The following is a 16,847-nucleotide window of genomic DNA, read 5'->3' on the forward strand; positions in this document are numbered from 1 at the left end:
GAACAAATACCAAATTTCTGGCTCGGGAGTTGAGGAGTTGAGGATATTGAATAAAAAAATCACTCCTGATTACAGTGAAATTTCACATTGACCCAAAACAGTTTGGAAGTCATCTTTAGTAATATATTTTTAGGCAACGAGGAGGGAGATGAGGTGTCAATGCCTAATATAAGTTCAGCTCTCAACCTAATTCTATCTTTTGAATTGTAAAACTCTTCACTCTATGCCATCTTGTCTGTAAATAGGGCTTATTTATTCCATATATCACAAAGGGAAATATTTCTCCAGCTTTGCTTCATGCTTTCTATTTCTGAAATTATTTGGCTCTTGTTATAGGTTAAAATCTTTTTGGTTAGACTTGATGCTTCCATCCCTCTCTCCAAAATGTATGGTTGACATAGATAAAATTACCACCCCCATCTCAACCACAAATTAATTAAACTTAATGTTAATCTAATATAAGTTTAACCAGTAGTTATCTAATTATTCAAATATACATGTAGAGAAATGTTTTCATCGTCAACCTAACACACTTTTGAAAAGTGTTTCCCCTGTGGGAAAGTATTAATTTTATGTCACCTCTGTAATGTAGTAATGAAAAAAAGAAAAGAATGATCACCACTGATAGTCTTAGAAAAATACCCTTCACACCCAAAACAATCAACTCTATGAAAGTATAAATGTTTTGTCACCTCTGTGCTGTAGTACTGATTAAGAAATGAATGATTGACACTGATAGTCTAAGAAAAAATACCCTTCACACCCAAAACAATCAACTCTATTGTACCTAAGACAACTTAACCAGTAGTTGCATTATAACTAGAAAAAAATCAGTTAATTGATTTTGTTTGTCAGTTGAAAGCAATATTTAATACTTTGTCCCCTTTAAGGAGGAGTTGCACTTTTAACTGTGTGGAAGTGTTAACTGTCAAATAGAGTGCATGTTGGAAGAGATAAGCCTACTCAGGTGGAGTTAAAACCCACTTAATCCATTCTGGATTAAAGCGTGTCGCTGATGGGGAAGGCTAATTAGACATTGATTAGACATTACTGATATATTTTTTCTACACTCTCACAATTTTGTTTTTGCATGATGCTCTTGTGTTTAGAAGTGTGATGTGTAATTGGTTGCACCTGTCCAGGTGAAATGAACAAATTCAGTATTTAATGGGATAGCAAAACATTCATGGCTTTGAATTTTCAGCACATTATGAAAAGTCTAGGAACTTACATGATCTGAAATAGGATTTGACTTATCAAATAAATATTACATACTGAATCATCGAATCATCAGTAGAATGATCAATGATCATGGAATTTCAATTTTCAACTTTATTTGTAGTTTGTATTATTTGCAGTGTTCAAGTTTTTGTAGAGGCAACTTTGAGGGATAAGTGTGAAACCTTTTACATGTAGCCCTATGTAAAGTTCATTATTCTGACTCCATGCATATTACCAACAAGTCTACTTTTGGGGGATATAAATTCTTGTGTTCGCTAGTGGAGATTCATGTTTTTGAAACTTGATTTGTCTTATTTCATTTTTTTGCTGCTTGCTTTTAAACTCTTATCTCTTTGCAGTAGCCATAACTTAAACAACATAAATATCCATGCTTATTCAGTTACGTAAAGTTTGCGATTTCTTTTGATGTCTTTCATAGTTTTTATCACTTGCCTATTATCTGTAATTGATTCATATGTGGTATTTTTGGGCCCAAGTTAAGCCTGGGGAGTCTTTCATGATAGGTCTACTCAGACATTTTTGCTGATATTGAATATCATTATAGGCTTCTCCAAACCATTGAATCTGATTGACTGAGGGCAAAATAGTCAGTGAAAATTGTTCACAAAACTTTTCATGAACCCCCCCCCCTGATATGATTTATCCTTCATTCTCCCTACTGCCCTTCCTTCTCTATTTGAAATGTCCTTGTCTGTGGATCCCCATGTTTCTAGTTGCATTTCCTGATTTAAGTCAACAAAATAGATGTAAAGATGCAAGTTTGATGTTTGTTATTGACAGGCCAGACCTTCAGCCCCATCACATGACTCTTGTGATGCTACCATCACACCAAATCCAAGCTGACCAATGTTTTGTCATTGGAAATAACGTAATTGGGTTTGGGGTCGGTTATGCAGGTGTGACCTAGGCCATAGATGAATTACTTAGAGATTATGATCCGCAATTCTACCTTTGGACTACTTTCAAGCAATCTATTTAATATAAAATAAAATAAAGTGTAGGATTGAGAGGCGACATGAAATGGAAAACGGTCCTTTACAAATTATGCAGCCTTGAATTTACTTGGATTTACTTGAAAATAATCAAAAAATAAGTTGTGATCATATTTGTGATAAATATTATTCATGTCATAAAATGCAAATTAATGAATATCTAATAAACCACTTTGATTAATGAATTCAAAAAATATTTTAACCTTCCAGCCTATATTTCTGCCAAGAAATTTGCCATCACACATGTTTTTCACGTTAGATCTATTTGGTGCTGAGTAGGATTGAACAGAACTTTTAGTATTTTGCATAAAACCCTTTTGTATTATTATTTTGTCTTGCTGTATGCAATCACGTCTTTACGTACCAATGGTGTTGGACAATGAAAGAGGAGCATGTTTAATTAGAATGATAAACGGCTTTTCTTGCTCTAAACTTCAGTGACTCTTTTTCATTTCCCTTAGCTTTCATGATTTGACTCTTGCTTGGACTCTGCATCTGCATCTAGTTTGCTGTCTTCTTTTGAAATTCAAGATTTTTTTTCATGGTCATCGTCTTGTACCCAGTGCCAAGTTTCTCTCATGACTGTTCATGTCATCTTGTCTTCCTGAGGAGCATTTCATGAAGTCAGTTTTTCACTGACACCTGTTATAAGCTACTGAAATCCTTGCTTCCCATTGGCTGAGAGCAAACATGCCTGTATCAAATCACTGACAAGACCCCTCGTGAAAGCCACCCCTGATACATCTTACATGAAGGAAATCATCGGATGAAATCCAATAATCTTGAGAGGGAGCATTCCATGAAATCGGTTTTCCACTGACACCTGTTATAAGCTACTGAAATCCTTGCTTTCCATTGGCTGACAGCAAATTTGCCTGTATCAAATCACTGACAAGACCCCTCGTGAAAGCCACCCCTGATACATCTCACATGAAGGAAGTCATCGGATGAAATCCAATGATCTTGAGAGGGCGTGCCGAGATATACAAAACACCCGTCATCCTTGACTTTGGTACTTAACCCCTCTTGTATGTGAGCTTGTAAACAAAAAGATCATGTCAAACCCTTCCAGTGGTGTTGAGAGTTAGTGTTTCGATGCTGGTATTCATGATATATACTATCTTTGGATGCGAGTGCTGTCTTTAAGTCAAGACATATTTCCATGCTTACCATTTTAATGTATTATACAAATTTAAGACTAAATGAAAATATAAGGCTTATGTACCGGTACTTCTCATTGAAAGAAAATTACTTACCTTTAGTACTTACCTTTGATGTGAAGCTTGCTTTCTTTTGTTTAAATTTTGAGGGTTGTATATCACTCTGTGTCTATTAAGAGAAAGACTTTGATAAAAATTGAACATGATTGTATATTCAATAAATTTCATGCAATAATATTAAAAAAACTTATGAAGAACATGATTACAATAGAAAATACACAGTATGGATTGCAATACACACACTAATATTGAAGAAGTAAACATATACATTTGTGTGACTCGGTACCTTCTTGCAATGATCATGTGACTCAATTGTCTTAAACAGTCTTAATCACACAATCATGTATACACAAACATTCTAATTTGGAATGTATTACTTCACTGTCTTCCACACTACCTCTGTATGGAATGTATTATGGAATACCTGGTGTTATGAGAATATCTTTTGGATTATATAATTGTCAATTTAATTACATATTATATTTCCATATAAAATCGAAATGAGTCTCTGCAACTGGAATAATGTCATCCATCTCATTCTTATCCACGGTGCTATCTGACTGTTTTCTAGAGTTTATCAACAGTGATTTCTTGATTGAACTATGTCTCTTGAATAGCAATCTCTGTCCCATTTGTATCAACCACAGTCCTCTGACGATGTCTTTCATCTAGAGTACATTAATGAAATTTCTGTTCCGAAGCAAAGCACAAATATCTGATCTATTGTATCCACTGTGTTCTTGTTCTTTCACAGTGCTCTCTGAGTGCCTTCCAAGATGCATCAATGGAGATCCTGATTTGTGTTCTGTGTCTCTCTTAAAATATTTCAGATCATGATTACCACCAACAATCCATTGATGACATATGATGAAGCTGTCCGGAAGCAAATTCATTTGAGCATCTGATCTAATTTATCCATCTCCCTTTTTATTCTTCCACAGCGCTCTCTGAATGTCTTCCGGAGTGCATCAATGGTGGCCAGTGTGCTGGTGGTGTCTGTATCTGTCAGCAGGGGTATGATGGGGCATTCTGTGAAATAGAAGGTAAATAAGGTCACACCAGTTATAAGCATAATTAGAATCTTCTTTATTCTGCTCTTAAAAAGCTTATTCAAAACGTATATGAATTCAATGAAGTTCCCTGTTTTTGTGTTTTTTGAGAGACATAGTTACAGTCTTTGATATTGCTATGTAAAATCTGTTTATTGTGTTTAATATTTCCATTTTCCATATAAAAAAGAAACATTGGGTATTAGAATGAGAATCAGTATATATTGTATACAAATATATGATTTGATCCCCTTTTGACAACCAATGCATTTTTAAATCTGTAAAACTCATTGTCAAAATGAATATTTTGTTTTTATAGTACGTATATTTTGTTCGTTAATAAAGAAACTTCATGAAAAAGGATGTTGAAAACATCTTTGCAGGATGCAGAGGATAAGAACAGGTTTTGAAAATGTGTTTGAAATGTTCCCGAATGTGTAAACATACCTGTAATTATGCATGTTTGTATAGAAATAAGCCCATATTTTAGGTCTTGGAATGATGTTAATAAGAAGTAGAACAAAACAGAGGTGATATTCCATAAAGTGACATATTTTTGGAATGCTGAAAATTTTATTTCATGACCCCCAAACAAATACACAAATCATGATCTGCAGGTGAGTCTGTATTTCATGTCCAAGGTTATGTAGGTTCTTGAGAGGAAATTGAGAGTAAAACTAAGCAAATTGCCAAATTTCCTGTTTGAATTCATCCAAATATTTGAAGATTATGTCACATCAACTGTCTGACTCTCCACCTGAACTGATTCATGTTTAATCCCTATAAAATCAAGTTTTTATTATATCACTGCAAATGTAAAATATTTCAAAAAGTAAAGTAAAACTTCCAACACATTTTCTTTTTGGACAAATGTGCTTATGCAAATATTTTGAATTATGAAAACTATTAGAAAAAAAGATGAAATATCTGATCAGGGTTAAATGAAAATCAATCAAAGAAAAAGAGAATTATTGATTTCTGTTTAAAATGTCAGATGTGAGCAGTTGTAAAGTAAGTTTCTTTATGTGTTTCTGCTCTCATAGAAAACATCCTGAATGCCAAATACATACAAGCTTATTAATTTCTAACCCGATGGAGGAGTTGTTTTTATGTAAAAAATGGAAAACCTTGTTTTTTGTGGGTGAAAACCTCAAAACACGATATTAATGTGGTAAATTTTTGTTGGAGTATGGTAGTATAGAATTTCAAGCTTAAGGTCATTTTCTTAGTAAAGAGGTTTCATATGGGATATGACCTAGACATGGAAACCTAACCCATGTATGTCTATTTATATTGAAAAAGAGATTGTAAAAGATTGTACATGTAGGTTTGGTACACCAGAGATGCCAACCGTTCCCTTTTTTAGAGTATTGTTCCTCTTTTTTGCAACAAATATTCCAATACTTTTGTATGATTTGTTACTTTAAAAAAAATCCAATCATGGAGTATGTATTATACACAGCGCACATCACTTGCCCGGTCCGATGGTCCCAGACTGGTAAAAATCACTGTTGGGCCAGTAACTTGTCGCATATGACAAGAACAAATAAATTCTTGCCTAAACATGTTTATAAGGGTGAATTATCAAGTTTTCAAGTAGAGTCATTTCACATGTTTTTTCACCGATCTCACTACAACAGGCTGGTGATTGTTACGTTAAAGAAAAATGTTTAAAGTATACTCTCTTTTTTTGGTCATAAAATACTTTTTTTCGTTCTAAGAATTCTTTTTGGTTTTTGCAGAAGGTTGGCAGGTCTTGTACACAAGCGAATACAGAGACAGTTAAGGGATGAAAAATGTTTGAAAAGTTATCATTCTATTTGTGAATGAAGGGGGGGGGGGGTGAGAGGGAGAGGGATAATTTATTGGCGGTGTTTTTGGAGCAAACTTTGCAAAATAGCATTACCTGTGGTTGAGATATTCTGTATACATATTGATATGGATGCTCTTGGAATACACTGTTAGGAAAATGAATACAGGTGAGGAGGAAAGAGTACAAAATACAAATTTAGAGAGGAGAAAAAGAGGGTTAGACAAGAACAATTTAGGAAGGGTAGACACGTTTGTATTGAGAAGATACTGACTTTGGTCGCAGGATATACAAGGACATAGAAGGAAAGTTGAAGGTCAAGAGAAAGAGAGAGACTAAATTTAAAAGGGGACTCAAAAGTGATCAGGGTAGACCTATTCAGATTTCGGAGGTAGCAATTGTCAGGGAGGGGGGTGCAATAAAGGCAAAGAGGGACGTTGTAGGTAGAGGGGGAGGGGGTGCATAGACTGATACATTAACTTCATGAAATCATGAACATGAATAGAAAAGTAAAGAGGGGGCAGGAGGAAATCAGACATCTGAATTGAGTAAGGTCTGGCTGTCTGACCACAGACAAACGTGCTGTGGCTAAATTCCGAAGACCATTACTTCTGATTTCTCTCAGCTTGTGGTCTAGTCTGATGGATAATCATATTACTCCTGTCTCCTTTACTACCCATCAGGTTCAAATTGTTTTCAAAAGCTTTTCAAATAATGAATTACCACTTACTCTACACCCAATTTGTCTGCTTTCCGTTTCTTCCCACATGGTTAAGTCCAAGTTCCTCTACAACCAATTTGTGTAGTTTTCATATGATCAAATTGGCATTTTGCCAATTCATAATATTTTTATGCCCGCAGATGAGGTCCGGAGGTGGCATTAAGCGTTGCCCCTGTCAGTCCTTCCGTCCCCCACTTGGTTTCCGCGCAATAACTTGAAAAATATATATTGTTCATGATTTCCAGTTTGGCTATACATATTTTCTTCTTATATCCGCCTGGTCTAACACCACTTGGTAAATTGCCAACTTGTCCACTCATTGCATGGTCTATCTTCATTTAGTCTGACACCATTTTCTCTATTTCAATATTTTGTCTAAGAACCATTTTCGCCCAACAACCATTTATCACTTTGTCTAATCACCAGTTCATCAATGACAATTTCATCTAATAACCACTTGGTACTAAATGGCTATTTTACCAACTGGTTTATTAGACAAAATGGCAGTTAGACCATGTTGATAGTGGATGAACTGATGGTAGACCAAATTATAATATACAAGTTGGAAATCGGACAAAAATTGGCATTATACCAATACAAAATACCCCTACCAGTACTACTTATACCCTTTTCATAAACCTATCCTCCAATTAGCCGCCTAAGAGTAATGCGGATAATTCAATAAAAATTGCGTTCATAAACTCCGAAAATAAGCCGCATTATTTTTACGAGCGCCCGTCCTGAAAAAGGCGGATAATCGCCATGACAACTGGACACGCCCCCTCCGATGCGGTTGCGTTGGAAAAGGGTGACCTTGTGACCGCACCATGGCAATTATCCGCATTATTTGGAAATGCGTTCATAAACTCAAAATCTTGTCCCGATGCTGCTATAATGCGGATAATAGCAGCATCAGAGTAATGCGGATAACTCTTGTCCTCCTCCAATTTTACGACCAAATTATGCTGCTATTAGCTGCCTAATTCATAGTAATTGGGTTTATGAAAGGGGTATTTGTATATATCATTTAATGAACTGTTTATGAATCAAATTTTCATTTGATAAAACAGCAAAATAATAAGTAGGTGAAGTGTAAATCAGACCATACGACTAAATGACAAAGTAAGTAAAGGTATAAATTCCTCTGCAAGGTGTAAAAATAGAAAATATAAATAGATTAAATCATTTTGTGGGTACAGTAGATTTGTCCTTTAAGCCTGAAATTCTATTCACGTGCGTGCAGATATTTTCCAAATTACTCTCTATGAACCCATCTAACCCAATGTACTGATTATGTTGTTCTCGCCCTACTTACTCAGCAAGGAGTCTGAAAGTATATTTTTTTCCATTCTTACTATAGATACATGTAGGTGGTATGAATTATGAAACATCTTGTGATAATTCTATGTTCATGATTTCTGAAAAGCAATGATGCACAAATTGTCTCTTCAACAAGTTTATATAAACACAAGTCAAAGTTTGCTGTCATTCCGTGAGTTTCCTGAAATTAATTGTTTGGATAGCATGTTGTCCTTATTTTTTTTTTGTAAAAATAATATTTATTTTTTAGCTATTTTTCTTTTGAGGCATATCATGATATGTTAACGAGCTAATATACAGAATATGAGAGATACATTTATGAAATTTATTATTTGATCTCTGTGAACATTACACAGAAATTGGGTTTGTACTTTATCGTTACAAATATACAGAACATGAATGAGAAACATCACAAATAGCTGTAAGCAGTCAAATGAAAAAGAAAAGCAACATGATGATTATTAAGTGATAATATGTATTTTCAGTCATAAATTTGATTTTTTTTCAAGCTGAGTGTTCTATCATTAGCTATGTGTTAATATACTAATCCTGGATTCCAGACAATGATGACTCCATAATCCTGACTTGTTAATCATGCTATTCCTGGTGGGTGTTTCATAAAACTGTTCGTAAGTTCAGGGCGACTTTAAGAACGACTGGTGAACCTTTCTTATGCGCTAAATAATCACCAGTGAAAATTTGATGGTGAATATCATTTACCTCAAAGAAAGGATCACCAGTTATTCTTAAAGTCACTCTAATAATTCATTAATCTTTTTCTCAACAAGACAAATATTTTGTATTTAAGCGTATAAATATACCAGACCCGACTAGCATTCATGATATTTTCTGGTTCTTATTCTGTAAACTATTGTATTTCATTATACTTCTTTGATGTATGGTTTCTATGCTTTAATTGTTTTGGGGATTATAAAATTCAAGTTCACTTACGAACGGTTTATGAAATCCCCCACCCCCCCGTGTACTTGTTGGGCTAGGGGTTGCCGGAGTGAGAAATACTGGCAGTAAATACTACCGCAATAATTTTTGAGGAAATGGGGGAAAGAGTTTGAAATTCTAGCATTTACCTGTACCTTCCTGTCAGGTATATCTTAAGTACTTCCCAGTACTTACAACTTTTTCCCAGTATTCCATTCTTGGTTTGAAATACCAAACTTTTTCTGGAGATACCCACCCCTTAAGGAATATGTATTAAAGTGAAAGATAAACATAAAAACAAGTGCACACCTAGTTACCATGAATGCATCTTGAAAGTATTTTCATTTATTTGAATGGAGGGTAAAAGGGCATGTATAGCCAGGCGCCTTAGACCACTTGACCGCGTCACCTCCAAACTTGATATGAATGATATCCAGAATTCTAAATACTTTACTAGTTTACTTGATACAAGGATAATTGGGATAATAACATGACAGTACAAAAGTTTATGTAAATCACTATTGCTGGAGTTAAAATATTCAGTGCTATATTGGTTGATTGGGTATACTGATTTTACTAAATTCATAGTTAACCAAATATATTTTCTCAAAATCAACTACCAACATATTACTGTATTCAGAAATTTGCATTACTCACCTTTATGTATACCATTTAATTCAATGATACTTTGGTCGTCTTGGTGAAACCATTCTTGCATAAATCATTAAAGTGTCAATGAAGCACAGCCAATTATACGGTATCTCACTTTTAGATCAAGCAGTGTAGTAGCAACAGGAGTATTTTTTCCAAGCACAGAGATTTCTTCTATTTTCACTAAAAACTTTTGCTGACCAGTGGAAAGTGTTTTAAGAGTTCTTCCAATGTATTTAACATGCTATCTGAGGTTGGGTCGAAAACGGGGTTATCAGATTCTGAAACGAATTGCTTATGAAATGAAAATCCCGTATGTGGTTGTCTCATGATGCAGTTGAGAGGTACAACATCATGAATACTTTCGTACTTCTTGATCAGAATGCTAGAAATCAAGTTTGGGGTTTTTGCAGGTTTGTATCTTAACCAGCTATTGTTTTATTGTACCTTTATCCTCCTCACGATTTCAAAAATGGAAAGCTGTGGAAGTTTTTGATGGAGGAGCAGAATTCAAGAAATATGTCAAGAAAAACTGATATGCCTTCTGTGGGTGTTTATCCAAATGTTTTGTATGGAACAATGAAAGACATAATGGCATATCTTTCTACCTCTTGCACTGGTATCTCTCTTCATGGTTGCACAGATTTAAAGCATAGGAGTTTCTCTCACCAGAGCAGAGTTCAATATATTATCAAGAAAAATTGTATGCCTTCTGTAGAATTGTTCATCCTCCAAATTTTTAAGACACATCTTTTTCCCTCTTGCACTGGTATCCCTCCTCACGTTTGCAAAAAATGGAGAGTAAGAAAAGTTGTTCCCATCAGAGCAGAGTTCAAGAAGAATATTAAGAAAAACTAGTATGCCTTCTGTAGACTACTTTGTCCTCCACCAAATGTTTAAGACATACATGAGAGACGATGACACATCTTTCTACCTCTTGTGCTGGTATCTCTCCTCTTGTTTGCATAAATGGAAAGTAGAAGTTGATCCCACCCGAGCAGAGTTCAGGAAAAAAATATTAAGATAAACCAGTATGCCTTTAGTAGACTTGTTTGTCTCCCTCTAAATGTTTAAGACAGAAGTGAGAAATGATGTCACATCTTCTACCTTTGCGCCGCCGGTATCTCTCCTCACGTTTGCACAGAATGGAAAGTAGGAGAAGTTGATCCAACCAGAGCAGAGTTAAAAAAGAATATTTAGATAAACCAGTATGCATTCTGTAGACTCGTTTGTCCTCTAAATGTTTAAGACAGACGTGAAAAATGATGTCACATCTTTCTACCTCTCGCGCCCGGTATCTCTCATTTTGCACAGAATGGAAAGTAGGGGAAGTTGCTCCCACCAGAGCAGAGTTCAAGTAAAATGTCAAGAAAATCTAGTATGCCTATTTCCAAATGTTTTGTACAGAAAGGTGCAAGACATAATGACACATCTTTCTACCGCTTGTACCGGTATACCTCATGGTTGCACAGATTAGAAAGTACGAGGAGTCGTTCCCACCAGAGCAGAGTTCAAGTGGAGTCACTTTGAATGGTTGCTAATTCAGGATATGAATTGTTTTCCTCCCTTCCCAGATACGTGCCAGCCTGGCTGCCTGAACGGAGGGACCTGTGACAGGGGGCTCTGCATATGCCCTGCCGGTATCGGTGGTGTGTTCTGTCAGCTGAGACTGGGTGAGTCAAGGGGGAGTGGGTGGGTGGTGGGGGAAATGGGCTGGGGTCAGTGAGGAGAGCAAGGAAATGGTGAGGAAAACAGTGAGAGAGGAGAGGGATAGATTGTAAGAGAAGGAGAGAGAGAAGGGGAAGGAAAAAAAGAGTTGTATTGGTAGGAAGATAATTAAATAGATTTATAGAGTGATAAACAGGTAGATTAATTGATAGATAAGATTGATAAACAGGTAGATAGATTGATAAATATTATGTAGATAGAAAGATTGATAGATAGATAGAGCAAGCAGGCAATCGTGAGTCACTATCCCTGGATAGAAGTATAGATAATGAAGGAAGAGCTAGATAGAAATAGAGAGAGAGAGAGAGTGTGTGTGTGTGTGTGTGCATGTGATTGTGGTCCAAAAAAGGGAGGAAAAGACCAAGCAACCACTATTATATCAGTAGGACTTTACAAATGAACTAGGTGTTTATTGAAAATAACTAATATTGTATTGCGGGAGGCATGTTGAGAAAAAAAATATCAGTATTGTTTATGAAAAAAAAAGGAAAACACTGTTCTACTATCAGGAAATTCCGATGTAATACTGAGGATATTACTCCTAATGTACGTATATATCACAGTAATATTCTTCACCCATATACATGTACACTAATGTTAATTATTTGTGTGAATCGTAAGTGACCGTCGTACTCTGCATATCATGCAGCTGTGTGTGTCCACACACACTCTGCTTTATTCTGATTGGTTAAAACAGCAGAAAAGTTTTGCCCTTTACACCTCGGGTATTGGCTTGTGTGTTCTGAGTGCTTTTTGCTGAATGCTGATTGGTTAGGCCTCATGCATAGTATGAGTGCAGGATAGAAGATGTGAATTCATGTATTGATTGTGTGCTTTGAATGTGAGCTACCAAGGTTCAATACAGTATACAATGCTTTGGAGAGTCATTGTTTTGTGTGAATGGGTGCAAGCAAGGAAATAGTACGCAGAGCTCTCCTAGAAACACTGTATTAAGCGCCATATAAATGTTGTATCCTATCATTATCAGTAAATGTAGTAGCCTATTAGCATATTATCTTGTAGGCCATTCTTCAGCTATTGACTTTGTTCTTAGAAACAAGTACCTGAACTTATGTATGTTTCTTATATAAAAACAACTGTTTCTTTTATTAAAAATTTATTGGACCAGTATGTTTTTTTTTGGTACCAGGTGATAACTGTCTGACTTTATGGAGTTGATGTGTAAACTCTAATGGGATATACTTTTTACATTTTTGTATGTCAGTATTTGTCAGGAATATATACATGAATGTGACATGAAGAAGAAGGGAGAAGGAGGAGAAGAAGCAGAAGAAGAAGGAGAAGAAGAAAAAAGGATAGGAAGAAAAGGGAGAGAAGAAGGGCAAAAAAGGGAAGAAAGATATGAAGGAGAAGGGGGAAATAATAAGAATAAGGGCAGAAATGAAAAAGAATTAGTAGAAGAATGATCCACATTGCAAAATTTTTCCCTGACTTGCCAACTTTGCCTTTAAAATGGAATAGAAACATTCTTTGGAACCTTACCAGATGTGGTGTTAGGATCAATTTCCTGTGTCTTGGACAACATCGAGCCAATGTGGGTGGACCATGTCATAAGAAATATAAAAGTCTGAGTTTAGATGAGGAATAGGGGAGTATTATGAAGAAGAGGGAGGGAGCAGGTGCAAGTGTGAAGGAATCTGGAAGATTACGGGAAAGGGAAGAAGATAGAAGTAAAAGAAGAAGATGATGAGGAAGAAGAAGAGGAGGAGGAAATAGAAGATGATGATTATGATGAAGAAAATTAAGAAGAAGAGGAAGAAGAAAAGGAGGAGGAAGAAGAAGAAAAAGAAGAATGATAATAATAAGAAGAGGAGGAGGAATAGGAAGAAGAGGAGGAAGAAGAAGATGATGATGAAGAAGAAGAGGAAGAAGAAAAGGAGGAAGAAGAAAATGATGACAAAGAAGAAGAAGAAGAAAAAGAGAAGAAGAAGATGAAGAGGAAGAAGAGGAGGAGGAAATAGAAGATGATGATGATGAAGAAAATGAAGAAGAAGAAGAGGAAGAAGAAAAGGAGGAGGAAGAAGAAGAAAAAGAATAATAATAATAAGAAGAGGAGGAGGAATAAGAAGAAGAGGAGGAAAAAGAAGATGATGATGAAGAAGAGGAACAAGAGATGGAGGAAGAAGAAAATGATGATGACATAGAAGAATTAGATGAAAAAGAGTAGAAGAAGAAGAGGTTGAAGACAATGCATTGTCGCAGTTGGGCGTCAATGCAAAGAAGATTATGAAGAAGAAGAGGAGGAAGAAGATGATGATGGTGAAGAAGAGTAGAAAGGCAAAGAGGAGGAGGAAGAAGATGATTAAATGAAGAAGAAGAAGAGGGAGAAGAAGAATGAGAAGGAGGAGAAGAATCAGAAATTAGGAAAGTGAATGGGGAAGGAAATATCTTTAAGGGACAGCAGAGAGAATGAGGATGGGGGGTAAAATGGATGTTTAAGATTGGAATCAAAATGTAGTCTTAAAAGATAGTAACATATTTATTTTCAGTTTGATATTTTTTAGTGTGAATGTCAGAGCTCTTTGTGTGAAACTCTTCCCTTGTAAACATGTGGTACATCAATACACCATCTTTATATTATTTTCCCCAGAAGAATGATGAAGTAAAAGTATGACAGGGGCTTAGTTTTGGATACAATGCACAATTTTGAAAAACAAATGCAAGTGAGCAAATTTAGTGAGCTAAGATAAATCACCAGAATTGTCAATATTTTAGATACTGTATGGAATATCATAAATTCAAGGAAATCTCATGAAAATTGTAACAAAGAAAAATATAATACAATGGTTTATTAAAGTAAATGGTCTAACCCCCCCCCCCTTCCACACACAGACCTACTCCATTCACTCAGTGATAGATCATGATGCTGTCTTGCATTCCCTCAAACCAGCTGTTGAAGATTACAGTAATATTGAAAGAAGATGTTTTGACATGGGAATATTGCTCCAAGGAAGGTTTTGAGAACTAAACCTTGGACATGATTGTAGGTTTGATTTGAAAATCTTTTTTTTTCTAAGTTACAGTTTCAAGTGCAAATCGCCAATCAGTAGGCCTATATTTTGTGGTTTGACAAAATAATTTGTGCTTTACTAGGCAACATACATTTGTGATCACGTTTGCCCTTTAGATTTTGTTTGGGATGCTTGTGCAATCTTGTTTATTGTCTATTAAATCAACATCAGTTTAATGAACATGCTAAAAATTGACAGTGGGTTAAAAAAATGCTTACAGGTGCATAGAATGATTGAGTTATCTCCCATTTAGAAGACTGAATTACCAAGTGATATTTAAAAGTTTCCATTTTGAAATATAAAATAGAATGCTTTGATTGTGAAAGTGATTTGGAACACATGATGTCTAGTTCTTCAATTTTATTATTCGTGACTTTAGCTACAGCACTTCTCTTTTTAGAAGATATGTTTGAATAATATGTGAGGAAATGAATCGTGGTGCATTTCATGTATCAGTTTCATCAAAGTATATCAATCCATCACCTATTCAAACCAAGTGGTTTCTGCTTAAAGTCTAAGTATATAAAAGAATTTAAGTTTTCAGCCGCTTAGCTTTTATGCAAATAAAAAACACAAGGCAGTCATTTTTGTCTCACCTGCGAAGCAAAGTGAGACTATAGGCGCCGCTTTTCCTACGGCGGCGACTGCGGCGGCTGCGTCAACATCAAATCTTAACCTGAGGTTAAGTTTTTGAAATGACGTCATAACTTAGAAAGTATATGGACCTAGTTAATAAAACTTGGCCATAAGGTTAATCAAGTATTACTGAACATCCTATGAGAGTTTCATGTCACATGACCAAGGTCAAAGGTCATTTAGGGTCAATGAACTTAGACCATGTTGGAGGAGTCAACATCGAAATCTTAACCTGAGGTTAAGTTTTTGAAATGTCATCATAACTTAGAAAATATATGGACCTAGTTCATGAAACTTGGACATTAGGTTAATCAAGTATCACAAAACATCCTACATGAGTTTCACGTCACATGACCAAGGTGAAAGGTCATTTAGGGTCAATGAACTTTGGCCGAATTGGTGATATCTGTTGAATTCCCATCATAACTTTGAAAGTTTATGGATCTGATTCATGAAACTTGGACACAATAGTAATCAAGCATTACTGAAAATTTTGTGCAAGTTTCAGGTCTCATGATTAAGGTCAAAGGTCATTTAGGGTCAATGAACTTATGCCGAATCGGGGGTATCTGTTGAATTACCATCATAACTTTGAAAGTTTATTGGTCTAGTTCATTAAACTTGGACATTAGAGTAATCAAGTATCACTGAACATCCTGTGCGCGTTTCAGGTCACATGACCAAGGTCAAAGGTCAAGGAACTTTGGCCGAATTGGGTGTATCTGTTGAATTACCATCATAACTTTGAAAGTTTATGGATCTGATTCATGAAACTTGTACATAAGAGTAATCAAGTATCACTGAACATCCTGTTCGAGTTTCAGGTCACATGATCAAGGTCAATGAACTTAGGCCATGTTGGGGTTTTTTGTTGAATAACCATCATATCTCTGTAAGTTTATTGGTCTAGGTTATAAAAAGTGGACATAAGAGTAACCATGTATCACTGAACATCTTGTGCGAGTTAGAGTAGTATTCAAAGTCAGCACTGCTGCTATATTGAAACGCGTGATGCAGGTGAGACAGCCAGAGGTATTCCACTTGTTTAGCATACATTTCAAATTACCACAACATTATATTTCTCTACCAAAAAGTGAAGAAAAAAAAACACTTGGAAATGTTTGTAAACTGCCTGTCTGACATAAATCAATCCCAGGGCATGTCGTGATAGCATATGTTTTGGCATTAAGGAATGACTCATGTAATACTCAAGTTATTACATCTATCAACTTCTTATTAAGCCCTCGTCATGTCAGCTATTGTAGACCATTTGCTTTCTTGAAGTCTGTGTTCACATATTTCTGTCTTTGCTGATAATTTTGTGAAGTTATGAAGTATGTATACTTAAAAATAAGCAGTTATTGTAAATTATCTGGCAATATTTATTTTTCAAATAGCCTTTAAGATTACTTTCTTGTGTTTTTAATTGGTGATAGTATTAAGTGTTGAGTAGAGTGAAATTGACCTTGATAGACATATCTCCATTTGGTAAAAAGTCCAAAAAATA

General features: G+C 35.4%; 1 protein-coding gene across 1 annotated transcript in view; it reads left to right on the top strand.

Annotated features, from left to right (window-relative positions):
- The window catches only part of LOC121419513, a 331,043-nt gene that overhangs the window by 268,701 nt on the left and 45,495 nt on the right, over positions 1-16,847 (top strand). Inside the window, exons 159-160 of the mRNA XM_041613966.1 lie at positions 4,396-4,497; positions 11,519-11,617. Of these exons, the coding sequence (XP_041469900.1) occupies positions 4,396-4,497; positions 11,519-11,617 (201 nt within the window). The remainder of the gene's footprint in view (positions 1-4,395; positions 4,498-11,518; positions 11,618-16,847) is intronic.

The sequence above is a fragment of the Lytechinus variegatus genome, chromosome 8 (assembly GCF_018143015.1).
Source record: "Lytechinus variegatus isolate NC3 chromosome 8, Lvar_3.0, whole genome shotgun sequence".
Classification (NCBI taxonomy): Eukaryota; Metazoa; Echinodermata; class Echinoidea; order Temnopleuroida; family Toxopneustidae; genus Lytechinus; species Lytechinus variegatus.